Source organism: Setaria italica, chromosome II (genome assembly GCF_000263155.2).
Source record: "Setaria italica strain Yugu1 chromosome II, Setaria_italica_v2.0, whole genome shotgun sequence".
Lineage (NCBI taxonomy): Eukaryota > Viridiplantae > Streptophyta > Magnoliopsida > Poales > Poaceae > Setaria > Setaria italica.
In genome coordinates, this window is record NC_028451.1 from 8,653,662 (window position 1) to 8,669,558 (window position 15,897).

A 15,897-nucleotide genomic window follows, 5' to 3' on the forward strand; every position below is an offset into this window, starting at 1 on the left:
GTAGAGTTGTGGGGGCACGCCAACCAAAATTGGGCGCCCAGCCCCCGAGCGCGAGGACTGGTAGAGCCACAAAGGCACGCTGACAAAAATTGGGCGCCCAGCCCCCTGAGCGCGAGGACTGGTAGAGCTGCGGAGGCACGCCGACCAAAATTGAGTGCCTAGCCCTTGAGCGTGAGGATTGGTAGAGCCGTAGAGGCACACCGATGAAAATTGGGCACCCAACCCCCAAGCGTGAGGACCGGTGCAGCCACGGAGGCACGCCGACCAAAATTGGGCACCCAGCCCCTGAGTGTGAGGAGTGGTATAGCCACAGAGGAAAGCCGACCAAAATTGGGTGCCCAGCCCCCAAGCGTGAGGACTGGTAAAGCCGTGAAGGTACACCGACCAAAATTGGGCACCCAACCCTGGAGCCAAGGACAAGTAGAGCTACGGAGGCACACCAACCAAAATTGGGCACCCAACCCTCAAACTCGAGGACTGGTAGAACTGCGGTGGCACGCTGACCAAAATTGGGTGCCCAACCCCAGAGCGCAAGGACTGGTAGAGCCGTGGGGGCACGCCGACAAAAATTAGGCGCCCAGCCCCCGAGCGCGAGGACTGGTAGAACTCCGAAGGAACGCTTACCAAAATTTGGTGCCTAGCCCACGAGCGCGAGGACTGGTAGAGCCACGGAGGCACGCTGACAAAAATTGGGCGCCTAGCCCCCGAGCGCAAGGACTGGTAGAGCCACGGAGGCACGCCGTATAATAATCCGAATGGAAGTCCTGCAAAAACCGTCCTTCATCCTTTTCATTGGGAGCAATGTGAGTGGAGTGTAACGGAAGTCCCGCGGATTTCGTCAAACGCACGCGCCATTTCGATAGGACATCGTCGTCACTAGGGTTATGCCGTTGGGTTCTTCAAAAGATGAAAGGGCGTGGTTCCAAATCCATTTTAGTTCCTCTGCATACAAGCGTCATCCTTCGTTCACTCCATCACCACTACACCCACGATCCTTGGTTCGCACCGCTCCATCCTCAAACTTTGCCTTGTGCCGCCACTCCCGAGAGCCTTTGCCGCCACCTTCCTGCCCTCCATCAAGTGTATGCGAGTCAAGAGCCCCGCCTACATCTTTTTTAAATCACGGGAATTGGAGACTGAAGAAATGGCCAAGTGCCAGATCCATCCACCTACATGCCCAAATCGGTGATGATGGAGGAATGGATCCATGCGCTCGTCAATCATGGCTTGCTCGGCCCCAAGGCACTCCTCGACTGGAAGTCGACCACAGGCTAGGAGTTTTCGTCCAAGGACAAGGTAGAGGCTGCTATCTTTGCATCATTCTTCAAGATAGGATTTGGGATTCCAACCGGTCATTTCTTACGCGGACTGCTCAACAACTACAAGATCGAGTTAGTTCATCTCAATCTTGGATATTGCAGTGTTTATCCATGTCTGCGAAGCTTTCCTCAAAATTCCCCCCATTTTAATCTCTGCAGATATTTGTATCAATTAAAGCAAACATACAATAGGAAGAAGAGGGTTGTTGGGGGTTGTTCGTTTTCTCTCTATTCAAGGAGAAGTACCAAGTATTTGGATCTGAAATTGAAGGACTCAAACAAAGGGTGGCACAAGTAGTGGTTCGCTGTGGCCAATCAAAAGCCCGAGCTGCCACCACAGACTAGATTCCTGCCAATGTCAAGATCGGAGTGGTCTAACCAGCCGAGCTCCAACGAACAGATTTACAAAAATGAGCTACTGAAGGACATCACCAACCTGAAGAGGCATGGTCTTACTGCAGCAGCCGTGAGCATCAGTTTCAGCCGGCACCTAATGCAAGTGATCAAAGAGAGGGTCCACCCTGGCTACGAGTTCTTCGGGCCGCTAGATCCGAGTCAGGAGCTACAGCGCAAGGTTTCCGAGGATGAGGTCAATGCCCGAGTGTTGGAGTTTTTCTATGGAACCATCAAAAGCAAACGTTGTACCAAGGCTTGTTCCCTCATGAGGCCAGCGGATCCGGTAAGTATTTCTTGGTAAACGAATGCTGCTACTGCCGACATCAATATCTTTTTATCGCAGGATAACTATTGTTGACACATCGACTGTGTTTGTTAGATTTGGGACTTCACGGACTACTGCCCGGTGTCGCTTCTTGGTGGTAAGGAACAGGCGAGACCTAAAATCTGTCTGACCTTGGAAGCTGAGCAGGCAGCTGCTGTATTGGATTGGGAGTCAGACTTCTCGTTTGAAGGGTCGGACAAGAACGTCTCGAACCAGGGTGGCGGGGTCGAGAATGCAACGCATGTTGGGCGCCAAACGCAACAAGCTGTGAAGAAGATTCCTCTCTCCAAGTCCTAGAAACCAAGTGGCACGAGGAAGAAGGCCACCGGGAACAAGAAGAAGGAGGCTGCACTGAGCGCCTCAGCTTAGAAGCATCGACCAACGAGGTGGAAGAGGCCTCCAACTCACCGAGCTCGGCAGCCAAGAAAAAGAAAGCCGACCCCCTTGAGACTACTGCTGCCAACACGGAGAGGATCAAGGAGAAGCTAAAGGCGGAGATCCGTAGAGGGAATTTGAGTGAGGCCACGCTGGCGCCGCCACTACCCTTGCACCCCAAGTTCTGGGTGAAGCGGAGCACCATGTAAGTGCAATATATTGACATTACTCGTCTTGTGGTTCTTCTGTTGTTTGCCTTGGTCACGTTACCCATCTAGCCGATTGAGCAAGAAGGCCGTTATGGATGATGAGTCCAACCCGCACCAGGCCACTACGCCAACCCAGACCGATGAGGCAAGCGGCCGTGCCACTCCAACCCTGCACTCCTCGTGTCAGGAGGCCGGTATGGATAAGAATCGTCATGCTGGAGAAGGAGAAGCACAAGATCTGATGCCGCTGGACGATGAGGTTGAGGGTGTCGGAGCTACAAGTGTGGGCACCACGGCTATCACCATTGTAGGCCCTGGAGCCACGGAAGTGACAGGTGAGAACGCCAAAGCTGTGTCTCGCTTGGAAGAACAACCCAGGGATGATCATTTGCTAGAGAGGGCCGCTGATGATGCCGATGTGGACATGCACGGAGAAGACTCACCATCCACTTTGGACTTCATCGGGACGAGCCTTGTGCAAGACATCCTTGAAGATAAGAGGGACTTTGGCGAGCTATAGCAGATGTCTTCCAAGGTGTCCACACTTTTATCTGTAAGTATGCTAACTCCTATTGATGTTTACCTCTACGTCTTGTAGTTTACTGAGTTTGGTGGATGTGTAGAATCTGGCCGCACGTATGCAAGTGAGCTGACACTATTCATCAAGCTGAGGGATACCGTCTTGAATTGCAGCGGCTTGAGGTTGAGCTGAAGAAGGTGAGGGAAGATGCCCAGAAGCAGCTCGGACAGAAGGACTGAGAAATAGTTGAGCAAAAGAAGCCAAAGAGATCCAAGGCAACCTTGACGTGCTGCTGAAAGGTATGTGCCGCCACTACGACCCGTTAGCCTAAATTTGCCTTTGGTCAACAGATGCTGAGAAAAGCGAGGAGAGACTCAAGAGGGAACTCAAGGAGTGTGAGACAGTGAATGCCCGACTCCAGCAAGATCACGGTGTGGCAGTACACCATGAGTATGCTGTGTCTCAGAAGCTTGCTTACAAAGTCAGCTTGCGCAAGGGTGTGGACCGATGCTTGGTCACAGCAATGCACAGTCTTCAGCATGGTTATTGCAGGGTTGGAGGTAGAACTGGACATGATCCAGCCCAATGCCAATCCAGCTGTGCCGAAGCCACTTCAAGATCGCCTAAAGAGTGCACCTGGTCAGCTGAAGGAGCTCCTGATGGAGACTGTGGTGGTGTGCGCCAAGAACATCCTAGCAATATTGAAGACGCACTTCCCGCGGATTGCTCTGGGGCATGCCGATGAAGGGGTTGCGGTGGACTTCGACGCGACCAAGCTCCCAGAACTAGCCAAGGAGTTTACCGGGCTGGCGAAGAACATTGTAAAGGAGTTGGACTTGGAAAACAGAACTTAGTTTGTATATCAAATGATGTAGCAGCATGTAAAAATATGACTTATCACAGGGTTTTTATTTGGAAAAACACCCCTTCCTCTCTTGGTGCGTACTATAGGATGCCGTGTAGTTAAGACTTGTAGTTGTTAAAGCGCCCAGCCTTGCTTAGCCAACACTCTGTTGAGAGCAGATTTTAAGCTTGTAGAGGGGGCATGTACAAGGTTGTCTGAGTTTCACGAGCAAGGATGCCGGCCACACATGTTGATCGTACGACTTCAAGAGGTGTAGGAGGGAAAGAGGACCCAGAGATCGGCGTGTTATGAGGGAAGCCCCCGAGCTTAAAAGTGAGGTTGTTGGCCTGTCGATCAGGTCGGACAGCCCTAGAGCATCGAGAAGAGCTCAGGAAGGAAAGTGGGAAGGGGGTAGGTACTCAAGGAACCTCAAGGGTTTTTATTAAATTATAAAAATGTGAAAGAAGTACATAGCTTGTAAATATTAAGGGTAGAAGCATCGTAGGGGTTGTATGTTCCATGGGTTGGGTACACCTGAGTCGTCCGCCCATTGAAGCTGATAGGTGCCTGGCTGGATCACTTCTTTGACGATGAAGAGGCCCTCCCATGGGGCCGATAGCTTGTCCATTTCCTTCATGGATTGGATCTAGCGAAGCACTAGGTCACTGACATTGAAGAAGTGTTCTTGGATGTTTTTATCATGGTAGTGCTGGATCTAGTGTTTATGCCAGTCATGTTGGATCAATGCTGCCACTCGATGTTCTTCTAAGCAGTCAATATCCACCTGTCGGCTCTTCTCAACTTCGCCTTCTTCGTAGTACTGAATGCAAGGAGCACCAAGGACAACGTTGGTCTGCAGTATGGCTTCGGAGCCATAGACCAAGAAGAATAGGGTGTAGCCAGTAGCCCGACTCTTCTGCGTCCTGAGACCTCAGATTACATGAGGCAGTTCGTGGAGCTATTTGGTGGCGTACTTGGAGGCATCATCAAAGATGCGTGATTTCAAGGACAAGAGGACCATCCTGTTGGCACATTCGACTTAGCCATTGTAGTACGGGTGTACTACTGAGGAATAGTACACATTGATCATGTTGTCTTGGCAGAAGTCCCAGAATTCAGATACCGTGAATTATTTTCCCAGGTCACTGATGATTCTGTTGGGGACCCCAAAGTAGTGCATGAGTTCTTCCACAAACTGGGCGGCCTTGGCTGACTCTATGCTGGTTACGGGTTTCACCTTAACCCATTTGATGAATTTGTCTACAGCTATGAAGATGTGGGTTTATCCACCCGGAATAGTTTTGAACAGGCCGATGATGTCGAGCCCCTAGCATGCAAAAGACCATGACAGAGGGATGGTGCGGAGGGCTTACGGCGGGAGGTGTTGCTACTTGGACAAGAACTGACACCCTTTGCACCTTTGGACAAGTTCTTTGGCGTCGATGACAGTTGTAGGCTAGTAAAATCCAGATCAGAATGCCCTTGCCAACCAAGTTTCCCAAGGCAGCGTGACTTCCGCAGGAACCCAATTGGATTTCTTGTAGGAGCTCTAGGCCTTCGCTCCGTAGGATGCACTTGATAAGGCTGCCGGTTGACGCAACCTTCCAGTATAACTCCTTGCGACCACAACATAGCTGGTGCTATGTCATGTTAGCTTTTCGTGCTCCACTTGGTCTGCAGGGGACATGTTTCCAGTGATGTACGCGATGAAGGGTGCTCTCCAGTCATCCTCCGCTTAAATCATCAGGACATCAAGGTTGGCTTGGTTGGGTTGTTGTTGTGTGGCATCGCCGGCAGCCTGGTCGGGGTCCAAGATCTTGATTAAAGGTTTCCTTAGGTCCTGGAGGAAGACGCTGACAGGGACTTGGGCCCGCTTGGAGCCAAGCTTGGATAGGACGTCAGCTGCGACGTTATGCTCCCTGGGGACATGGTGGAACTCAAGGCCGTGAAAGTGGGCCTCAAGTTTTCAAACTTCAGCGCAGTAGGCATCCATGGTCTCGTTGGTGCAATCCCAAGACTTGTTGACCTGCTCTATGACGACCTTCGAGTCCCCGTAGGCCAGGACGCGCTTGATTCCGAGTGAGGCGGCTATGCAGAGCCTGTGGATGAGGGCTTCGTACTCGGCCCCGTTGTTGGTGGTGTTGTAGTGGATCTGAAGAACGTATTTAAGCTGATCACCTTTAGGGAATATGAAGAGAACCCCAGCACCGGCCCCTGTGAGGTTGAGTGCGCTGTTAAAGTACATCGTCCAATGCTCCAGCTTCTCTGTGGGAGACGGTTCTTGGATCTTTGTCCACTCAGCGATGAAGTCCATGGGTATAATACATATATGGTTACCTATGGAATGGAATTTAAAATTATTGTGAAAATAAAATATAATTGTAACGAGGAATAATTTTTCATTTATGATCCTTGAGTCCTCTTCACTGAAAATAGCATGCAGATATGATTATCCCTTTCGTATACAATGATCAATGATCATGTGTAATTGAAATTAATAGTACTAAATTAGCAAAATTATAGTTATTCTCTCACTAAAATAAAGTAATAATGATATTTGAAATATTGTAGTTATTTTGTCGAGGCTATAATGAAAGCAAGTAAATAATTAAGGAGTCTTAGTGGATTGTAGACGGTCAGGGTATGATGTTTTTGTTTAGATCGGATGGTGCAAATAAGAAGGTGACGTGACTGCACCACAGAAGAGAGAAATAACATTTAGTGCATTAAAATTTTCTGCAATATATGAAATTTCCTTTGATATTTTCAATATTTTATTTGCATCTTCAACAACTTTCTAGGAAAACGGTAAGTGGTTGAAAAATTCAGCAAATTTGAACCAAATGTCAGTGGTGAAAAACTCGCCTTTAGTCCCGGTTGGTAGGGAGCAAATCTCTCGAAAATCCATCCGGGATAAAGCAATCGAGATAAAAGGGGAGGTCTTTAGTCCCGGGTCACTCAACCTAAAGGGGTCGCCACGCTAGGCACAACCCCCACCCCCTTTAGTCTCAGTTGGTTGCGCCAAAAAAAATATTAGAAATTCCCAGGAGGCCCCCCACACGCGCACGTCCTAAGTCACAAGTCACATGATTTTTCACACGAAATATGCGCGTGCGCAGTGCGTGGGATTCGAACCCACGACCTCAAGCCTCACACGTAGCTTCCTTGCCATCCCACCTACGCAGCACATCTAACTATATAGGGAATGCAATCCTTTTCTATTAACTTGTGAGGGACCGTTTCCAACCGGGATAAAAGACCCCCATTTATCTCGGTTGGTAATCTAAAGGGTCGAGAGCTTTAGTCCTTTTTCAGCCACCCGTGGGGAACTCTTTTATCCTGGTTGGAAACACCAACTAGGATAAAAGACCCCCCCCCCTTTTATCCCGGTTGGTACTTAGTCCCGATTGGTGAACTTTAGTCATGGGCCAAATATTAACCGGGACAAAAGGGGTAGATGGAAGGTGAGTTTTCTACCAGTGTGTGTTGTTGATTGCCCACTAAATTGTATATATCTGAAAAACTAAGAGTGTTTATTTCAACTAATACGAAGCCAAACTCATCACCTGAGTGGGCTTCTTTCCTTGGTTCCTTGCCACAATTCCTACACCATGCAATGCTGCTAAATCTGTGCACACGCTATAATGATGGATCTTACATCCTCATACTACATGGTTTACCGCACACTACGCCAGAAATAATTTATGCTGACACGCCGAAATTAGAGTGCTGGTGAGCGAAATTGGCACATGTCAGCACAAATGTGACTGGGACCGCTAGGCGAGCACCCGCCAGCATAGATGGCTCTATGCTCCCGCCGCCACAGATGGGATGCATCTGTGCTGGCAAGTGCGTTAGGTGTCCCGCCAACAGACATGCCGTCCAGACAAAGCAGCGAGCTTCTTGCCCAGCCAACCTTCCATTTGGAGCTTGGCTGAGAGGAACTCGAGAAAAGCTCCAAAAATACAAAATCTAAGGAGGAAGGTTTTGCTCTTATTTTCTTTGGAGGAGGTGATTATAAAAGGTAAGATTGTGCCATTCCAACCTTGTTTTTCAACTTCTATTCATCATTTTTAGCTTCATTAGGTTGTCATCTAGATCTAGATCTTGACCTAGAAAAGAGAGAAAATAATTAGTGATGGATTATTTTTATAAGTAAAATTCTATGGTTATATTATAACTATTATAATGTTATGTTTGTAATTTTAATGTAATATAGAATTGAATTTGATTATATTTTTCCTACTTATTAATTATCACATCCATAGTTTCAATTAATGAGTTTGATTGAATTTAATATATAATTGATTTTGATTTTTTTCCTTCTATTTATTAATTATTACGTCAATAGTTTAATTGAGTTTCATTTAGGGTAATATAGAATTATTTTTTATTATATTTCTTCCTACTTATTAGTTACTACATCCATAATTTAATTGAGTTTATAGAATTGCGAACCATAGCTCATTAAATTACTTAATATAACATAGAATTATTGTCATAGGTTGTTAAAGATGGATCATAGAGTATGAATGTATGGCATACGAAGACATTTGCATACATTCATGTCAGAGGTATCAAAGTTTGTGGAGGTCGCGAAGAAGCACGCTCGCTGCAAGACAAGCAAATATGTTGTCCGTATTTTGACTGTAGCAACAATATTGTATGGGAGGATACTAATGTCATCAAGAGGCATTTGATAAAGCGAGGTTTTGTAGATGGATACACAATTTGGTCCCACCATGGTGAGGCAGGAGGTACTTTCAACAACATAGACATCAATACTGGCTCTGATGAAGTGGGTGGTGATGATGCAAACAAAAATGATCAAGTTATGATGGATAATGATTATGATCGTGGAGATAAAAATGGTGATCAAATAAATGCACGTGTGGAACCATCGGTGGGCGAGGAACGTGATGTTGATATGGAGGACATATTGTGCCACATTGAACCGGAAGTGTTGCTAGGGAGTGCTAAAGGGTTATAGAATTTCGAGATACTTAAGAAGGCAGCAAAGGACCGTATGTATGAGGGATATGGGAAGGAGTGGATAGTGTTGTGTTTCGTTCATCTTCTAATTCTAAAGGCTAAATATGGCTGGTCAAACAATAGTTTCAATGATCTCCTTACTCTGCTGGGAAAGTTGCTCTCAAAGCCTAACTTTGTGCCAAAAAACACAAATGAAGCAAAGAAGATTATCAATACATTGAAGATGTGTGTGCAAAGAATACACGCGTGTAGCAACCACTACATATTTTACCGGGGTGAGTATACAACATTGCAAAAGTTTTCAAATTGCGATGGTGGCCATTACAAAAGTAATGCCAATTTCTGTGAGGACTGTACCAGTTCCTCCATCGGGAATAAGAGTAAGAAGGGTGCAAAGAAAAGTGTTGGTGCTCAAGTGGAGGACGAAACCTGTATAGGTACTGACATGACGACTTAACGCAGAGTCCCTGCATTAGTGATGTGGTATTTGCTGATGTTGAACCGTCTGAAGCATTTGTTCTCAAACCCAAAGACCGCCGAAATGATGACTTGGCATGCTGATCACCCAGTAAAGGCTAACGAAAAGTTTCAACATCCTTCCGATGCTCACCAGTGGAGGACCTTCAATGCCAATCATCCAAAGTTTTTAGGTGTAAAAAGGAATGTACAGTTCACGTTAAGTACATACGGCATAAATCTGTTTGGTGAAAGAAGCAGCACGCATAACACATGGCTAGTGCTGATGACCATGTACAACCTTCCCCATGGCTATGTCACAAGAGAAAGTTCCTTTTGCTAACCATTCTCATACAAGGCCCGAAGCAACCTTGCATCGACATAGATGTTTTCCTTGAGCCATTGATGGAAGATATGTAGAAGCTTTCCGAAAATCGGGTTCGGATGTGGGATGAGTACAAACAGGAGCACTTCACACTAAGGGCCATTATCTTTGTTACCATTAATGATTATCCCGCCCTATTTGCCCTGACAGGTGAGGTAAAAGCTAAGACAGCATGTGTAGTTTGCTTGGATGGTACATCATATGTGTACCTTAACGGATCTATGAAGATAATGTTCATGCAGCACTGGCACTTCTTATTGAAGACGCACAAATACCACAAAATGAAGGACTTTTTTGATGGCACCAATGAGAATGATTTTGCTCCAAAACCGGCTACGGGTAAAATAGTATTTGAAATTTGTGAGAAGGTCAAGTTCAAACTCGGTAAGAAGTCATTAGGTGGTGCTGATAATTCAAAAAGGGGAAGGAAGCATGCTGAAACCACTACATTCTTGTATCGGTGGGATCTGCTGGAGGGCCCATGGGAACTGAATAAGCTATATGGATGGATCATGAATGCAATGAAGCAAATTCCAGATCCCATCCAAGACTATCAACATCATCTTTGGTGGAATGTCGGGTACCGCCTCCAAGCGATCTCAAAAGCTAGTACTATGGGAAATCATGTCCATTGAGCCAGCTATCCCAACACCTCTTAAGTGGTCTGAGGTATCAATTACCTTCTCTCGAAAAGATCAGTGACTAATTTCTCAGAATTGGGACAATTTCCTCTCGTCCTGGTCCCGGTTGTTGCTAGCTCCAGGCTCACTAACGTACTCATTGACGCAGGCAATGGCCTCAACATCCTGTTCACCAAGACTTTGAAAAAGATGGGCCTCAACATCACGGAGATGCTTACCCCAACAAGCTCTCCCTTATATGGAATCATCCTAGGCAACGTGGCTATACCTCTTGGACAAGTAGTCCTGCCAGTTACCTTTTTGACCAAGGAGCACTACCAAACTAAGTACATCTGGTTCGAGGTGACGGATTTCGAGACTTCTTATCATGCTATCCTCGAAAGACCCACATTGGCCAGGTTCATGGCTATCCCGCATTATGTGTACCTGCTACTCAAGATGCCGAGACCCAATGGAGTCCTCTCCCTCCGCGGAGACTTGAAGAGATCATACGAGTGCGACATTGAGGTCGTGAAATTGGCCGCAACTACTCAAGTGCCTAATTCAACGCAACAAGTCTTCACCGCTTCAAAGAAGCTCTCCCCGACAAAACTCGAAATTCCAGAGAACAAATCGGGGGTTACCAAGGTCAAGCCGGCAAGCGACGTGGACTTCAAAGCCATCGACCTCAAGACCAACGACACCTCCAAGACAGCCCTGATCGGCACAAGGCTAGATGCTAAATAGGAAAGCACACTCATTAGCTTCCTTCGGGCTAACTGGGATATTTTCACGTGGAAACAGGTAGACATGCCAGGTGTGCCCCAGGGGCTGATTGAGCACTCACTTAATGTAAATCCCAAAGCTACTCCAAAGAGACAACGACTACGACGATTTGCCCAGGATAGAAGGGAAGCCATCAAGAAAGAGTTGGCAAAACTACTCGCGGCAGCCTTCATAAAAGAAGTCTTCCATTCGAGTGGCTCATCAATCCTGTCCTGGCTCAAAAAAAGAACAACAACGAGTGGAGGATGTGCGTTGACTACACAGATCTCAACAAGCATAGTTCAAAGGACCCTTTCGGGCTCCCGAGGATCGACCAAGTCATCGACTACACAGCTAGATGCGCACTACTCTATTTCCTAGATTGCTACTCAGGGTACCACTAGATAGCTCTCAAAGAAGAAGACAGGCCAAGACTGCGTTTATCACCCCTTACGGACCTTTCTGCTACACGACAATGTCCTTCGGGTTGAAGAACGCAGGCGCCACCTACCAACACGCAATCTAGATGTGCTTTGAGAAACAGCTACACCACAATGTTGAGTCATACGTGCACAATGTCGTAGTCAAAACTAGAAATCCAGATGACCTCATCGCCGACTTGGAAGAAACCTTCGCTAGTCTACAGACTTTCCGATGGAAGCTCAACCCAACGAAGTGCGTCTTTAGCGTACTATCTAGAAAACCAGTCAGGTTTATCATTAGCCACAAAGGTATTGAAGCAAACCTTGAAAAGATATCCGCCATCATCATCAACATGCAAGGCTCCGTCTGGTATCAAGGACGTTCAGAAGCTGACTGGGTACATGACGGCCGTCGACAGATTTATCTCAAGGCTTGGAGAATGGGGCCTTCCCTTCTTCAAACTACTCAAGCAGCAAGACAAGTTTTAGTGGACCGAGGAAGCAGACAAAGTCCTGCTACAATTGAAGGATTTCTTGTCAAAGCCACTGATTCTCACATCACCCACTCCTAATGAAGACTTGTTCTATACATCACTGCAACTACTCATGTCGTAAGCTTGGCAATAGTAGTCGAGAGATCCAAACAAAGCCATGTATACAAAGTATAGAGGCTAGTTTATTTCGTCAGTGAAGTACTCTCATATTCCAAGACCCGGTACCCACCGGTCCAAAAATTACTGTATGCCATACTACTTACCTTGCAGAAGCTGTGGCACTACTTCCAGGAACACAAGATCTCCGTTATCATATACTTCTCCCCTAAGTGAGATTCTCCACAATCGAGACACTACAGGCAGGATCTCAAAATGGGCAGTAGAACTTGGGGCGTTATCCCTGGAATTCAAGCCAAGAACCGCGATCAAATCCCAAGCTCTAATCAACTTCATGGCAGAGTGGTGGGAAAATCAACTACCGACGCTGGCAGAGCACCTAGAGCATTGGGTGATGTATTTCGACGGGTCACTCAAGCTTGAAGGCGCCGGCGCAAGAGTACTCTTGATATCACCCAAAGGCGAGCAACTCAAATATGTTCTTCAGATCTTCTAGGAGGCATCCAATAATGAAGCAAAGTACAAAGCGTTACTGCATGGGCTCCGCCTAGCGGTATCACTAGGAATCAAAAGGTTGCTAGTCTACGGCGACTCACTAATAGTCATCAACCAAGTTAATGACGAGTGGGATCGTAACAAGGAGAATATGGATGCGTACTGTAGAGAAGTATGCAAGCTCGAAAACAAATTTTCGGGCCTGGCATTTCATCACGTAGTCTGCGACAACAACGTCACCGCGAATGTCTTGTCCAAGATGGGTTCAACTCATGCTCAAGTCCCAGCAGGAGTCTTCATCCATGAACTCCACAAGCTATCCATAGCAGACCCGACACCTACTACAATCACCGATCATGGTCCTGAGGCACCAGATCGGGAGTTAATGATGATTGACGTGGATTGAAGAATTCCATTCATTGACTACATAAAAGAGAAAAGACTACCCTTGGATAAAACGCAGGCAGAGTAGGTCCAATGACAAAGAAAGAACTATATTTTAGTCGGAGACAAGCTCTACAAACGAGGTGTATCATCAGGAGTACTCATAAAATGCGTCGCACGAGAAGATGGCAAGGACATATTGGAGGAGATACACAAAGGAATCTGCGGCAACCACGCATCCTCGCGCACGATCGTGGGCAAAGCTTTCAAAGCAGCGTTCTACTGGCCAACCACCCTAGAAGATGGTGAAGAACTAGTCCATCGATGCCAGGGTTGTCAGTTCTTCACCAAACAGCAGCATGTCCCCGCCTACAAGCTTATTACCATACCTCCAACATGGCCCTTTGCATGCTGGGGGCTCGACATGATTGGTCCACTTCCAACGGCACCCGGAGGATTCAATCAAGTACTGGTAGCCATCGACAAGTTCACTAAGTGGATAGAGGTGAAGCCGGTAACCTGCCCCAAGGCAGATAAAGTACTCAACTTCCTCAACAAGATCGTCCACCGCTATGGATTCCCCAACCGGATCATCACAGACCTAGGTTCCAATTTCAACAACCATGAGTTCTAGGAGTACTGTGAAAATAGTGGCATCGACGTTCGTTACGTCTCCGTGGCTCATTTGAGGGCCAATGGCCAAGTCGAGCGCGCCAACGGGACGCTTTTGGAAGCACTAAAGAAAAGATTGCACGACATTGGCAACACCAAAGGAGGCAAGTGGCTCAAAGAGCTACCCAACATCCTCTGGGGGCTACGTACTCAACCGTGCAAGCCCACGGGGCAATCACCCTACTTCCTAGTCTACGGATTAAAAGTTATCCTCCCTGCTGACATTACGTGGAAATCCCCAGCAGTCGAGCAATACGACGGAGGGGCAGCAGAGGAAACAAGGCTCCGGATATAGACAGCCTTGAAGAATCACACTATGCAGCACTTGTCCAGTTTGCAAGATACCTTGAAGGGCTCCACCGCTATCATGATCAAAATGTCAAAGAATGTTCTTTCAGCATAGGCGATATGGTCCTCAAGCGTATTCAAGACACCAAGGGGCTGCACAAGCTTAATTCACTATGGGAAGGGTCGTACATCATATCCAAGGTCACAGGCCTAGGATCGTACAGGCTACAACACCTCTCCGGCGAAGACATCGAGAACTTGTGGAACATCGAGCATCTCTGTCACTTCTACCCCTAGTCAGAAGACTACGGGGCACTCTAAATAGGCCACTGGCCAACATTGTAAGTTTTTCAGCATATTAATGCAGTATTTTTTGTTGACATCCGACTACTCGTCCTCGCCTCAATCGCGGCTTGCCAAAGCGGTTCAGCAGAATCTTATAAGCCATTGAGCTTTCCGGGCCACAACGCCCCAGTGCGACTTGTAATTACAAGTCCACATGAGTTATTCAACTCACCTGGCAGTTCGTAAAGCGGACTAGCGGCGTAAGAGCCACCAAGTCATCTGAGAGTACATAAACTACTCGTTCCACTACTTATTTATGACAATTTTTGTCTTGAGGACATTTTGTATTAACGAATTTTGCAGTTTTAGGATTCATAGGGTACATCAATGCCACCGCTCAAAGAAGTCAGGGCAACAAAAATACAACAGTATGCTCAACAACGACTACAAGCTTCTGCTTATCAGCAGTTATAATAGAAGTCCCAGGCTTTTACAATATCACGCAAAGTATGTGTGAATAGCCCCAGGACAACTCTACACCTCGGAGCAAGAAGCGTCGAGGTGGAAGCAGAAAAGAGAGCGCATCAAGAAAGCTGCGCTCAATTGCTGCACTCAAGGAAGCTATACTTCAGTCCTCCCCCAGCAACGATCCAGATAAAGATCGGGACGCACGGTGCTCTCTCCTTACGAGAATTCTTCTAGCATCATGGCCTCCGGACTTAGCCGAAGAAACTATGGAAGGAAGGACCATCTGGGCACTCATTACGAGAATCCTCCTGGCATCATGAGATCTAGTGGAAGCTACCCTTGGCGAAGAGCAAAAGCCTCAAACCAACTATCGCTATAACCCGAGCCATGAGCTCTCCGAAGGCAGAAGCAACCCTATTTATAGCCAAGGCAACAAGCTACCGTTCCTCATCCCACTTCTGCAGCTGCAGTTGCTTAGGGCATGATTCTTCATATTCTTTTGCAAAATGTGGTGGTGACTGATGAGTAGATGGTCGAGAATCATCTGCAGTACATGATTCAGTAGGCTGTAGAAGTATAGTTTGTGGGGTAAGAGCTCGCGATGGAGCAGCTATGAAGCAGATGTGGGAGAGATGGAGATTGATTTCTATGGTAAATGAGGCGATGGTTGCGTGGTAGGTGGGAACTTTTGGTGCGCCAGGGTGCTGTGGAATCGTAAAAACACTCATCACACTTTTGGTGGACAAACTTGTGGCGAGATGGTTTCGTGGCTGCGTCAAGCCTAGTTTTATTTCTCAATCAAACACTTACCAAACTAGTTGTGGCAAGCCTAATCTTATGTGTTGCAATTTATGGCTGACAACCAAATACACCCTAAGAGCCAAGCCTTTGTCAACCACCATCTCCACAAATCTTGTGGCGGCCTAGTCAGTGCATGCCTCCAAGAGTAATGAAGCTAAAGGATGAGGGTAGAAAATGGGATTGGAAATTCAGAGCTTTAATATCTAGGATTGAAGTCCTAGGAGCAGTAAAATGGTTATAGAGGGAGAAGGGAAAAGGAAGGGAG

General features: G+C 47.0%; 1 protein-coding gene across 1 annotated transcript; it reads left to right on the forward strand.

Moving 5' to 3' along the window:
* Positions 1–10,651: 10,651 nt before the first annotated feature.
* LOC105913732 lies at positions 10,652–11,188 on the forward strand. Its single transcript, XM_012843587.1, has one exon. The coding sequence runs from the start codon at positions 10,652–10,654 to the stop codon at positions 11,186–11,188; it is 537 nt and encodes a 178-aa protein (XP_012699041.1).
* Positions 11,189–15,897: the final 4,709 nt, after the last annotated feature.

Bases quoted from the DNA above. Each gene is read 5' to 3' on its own strand.
- LOC105913732 (XM_012843587.1), top strand. From the start codon at position 10,652: ATGGGCCTCAACATCACGGAGATGCTTACCCCAACAAGCTCTCCCTTA.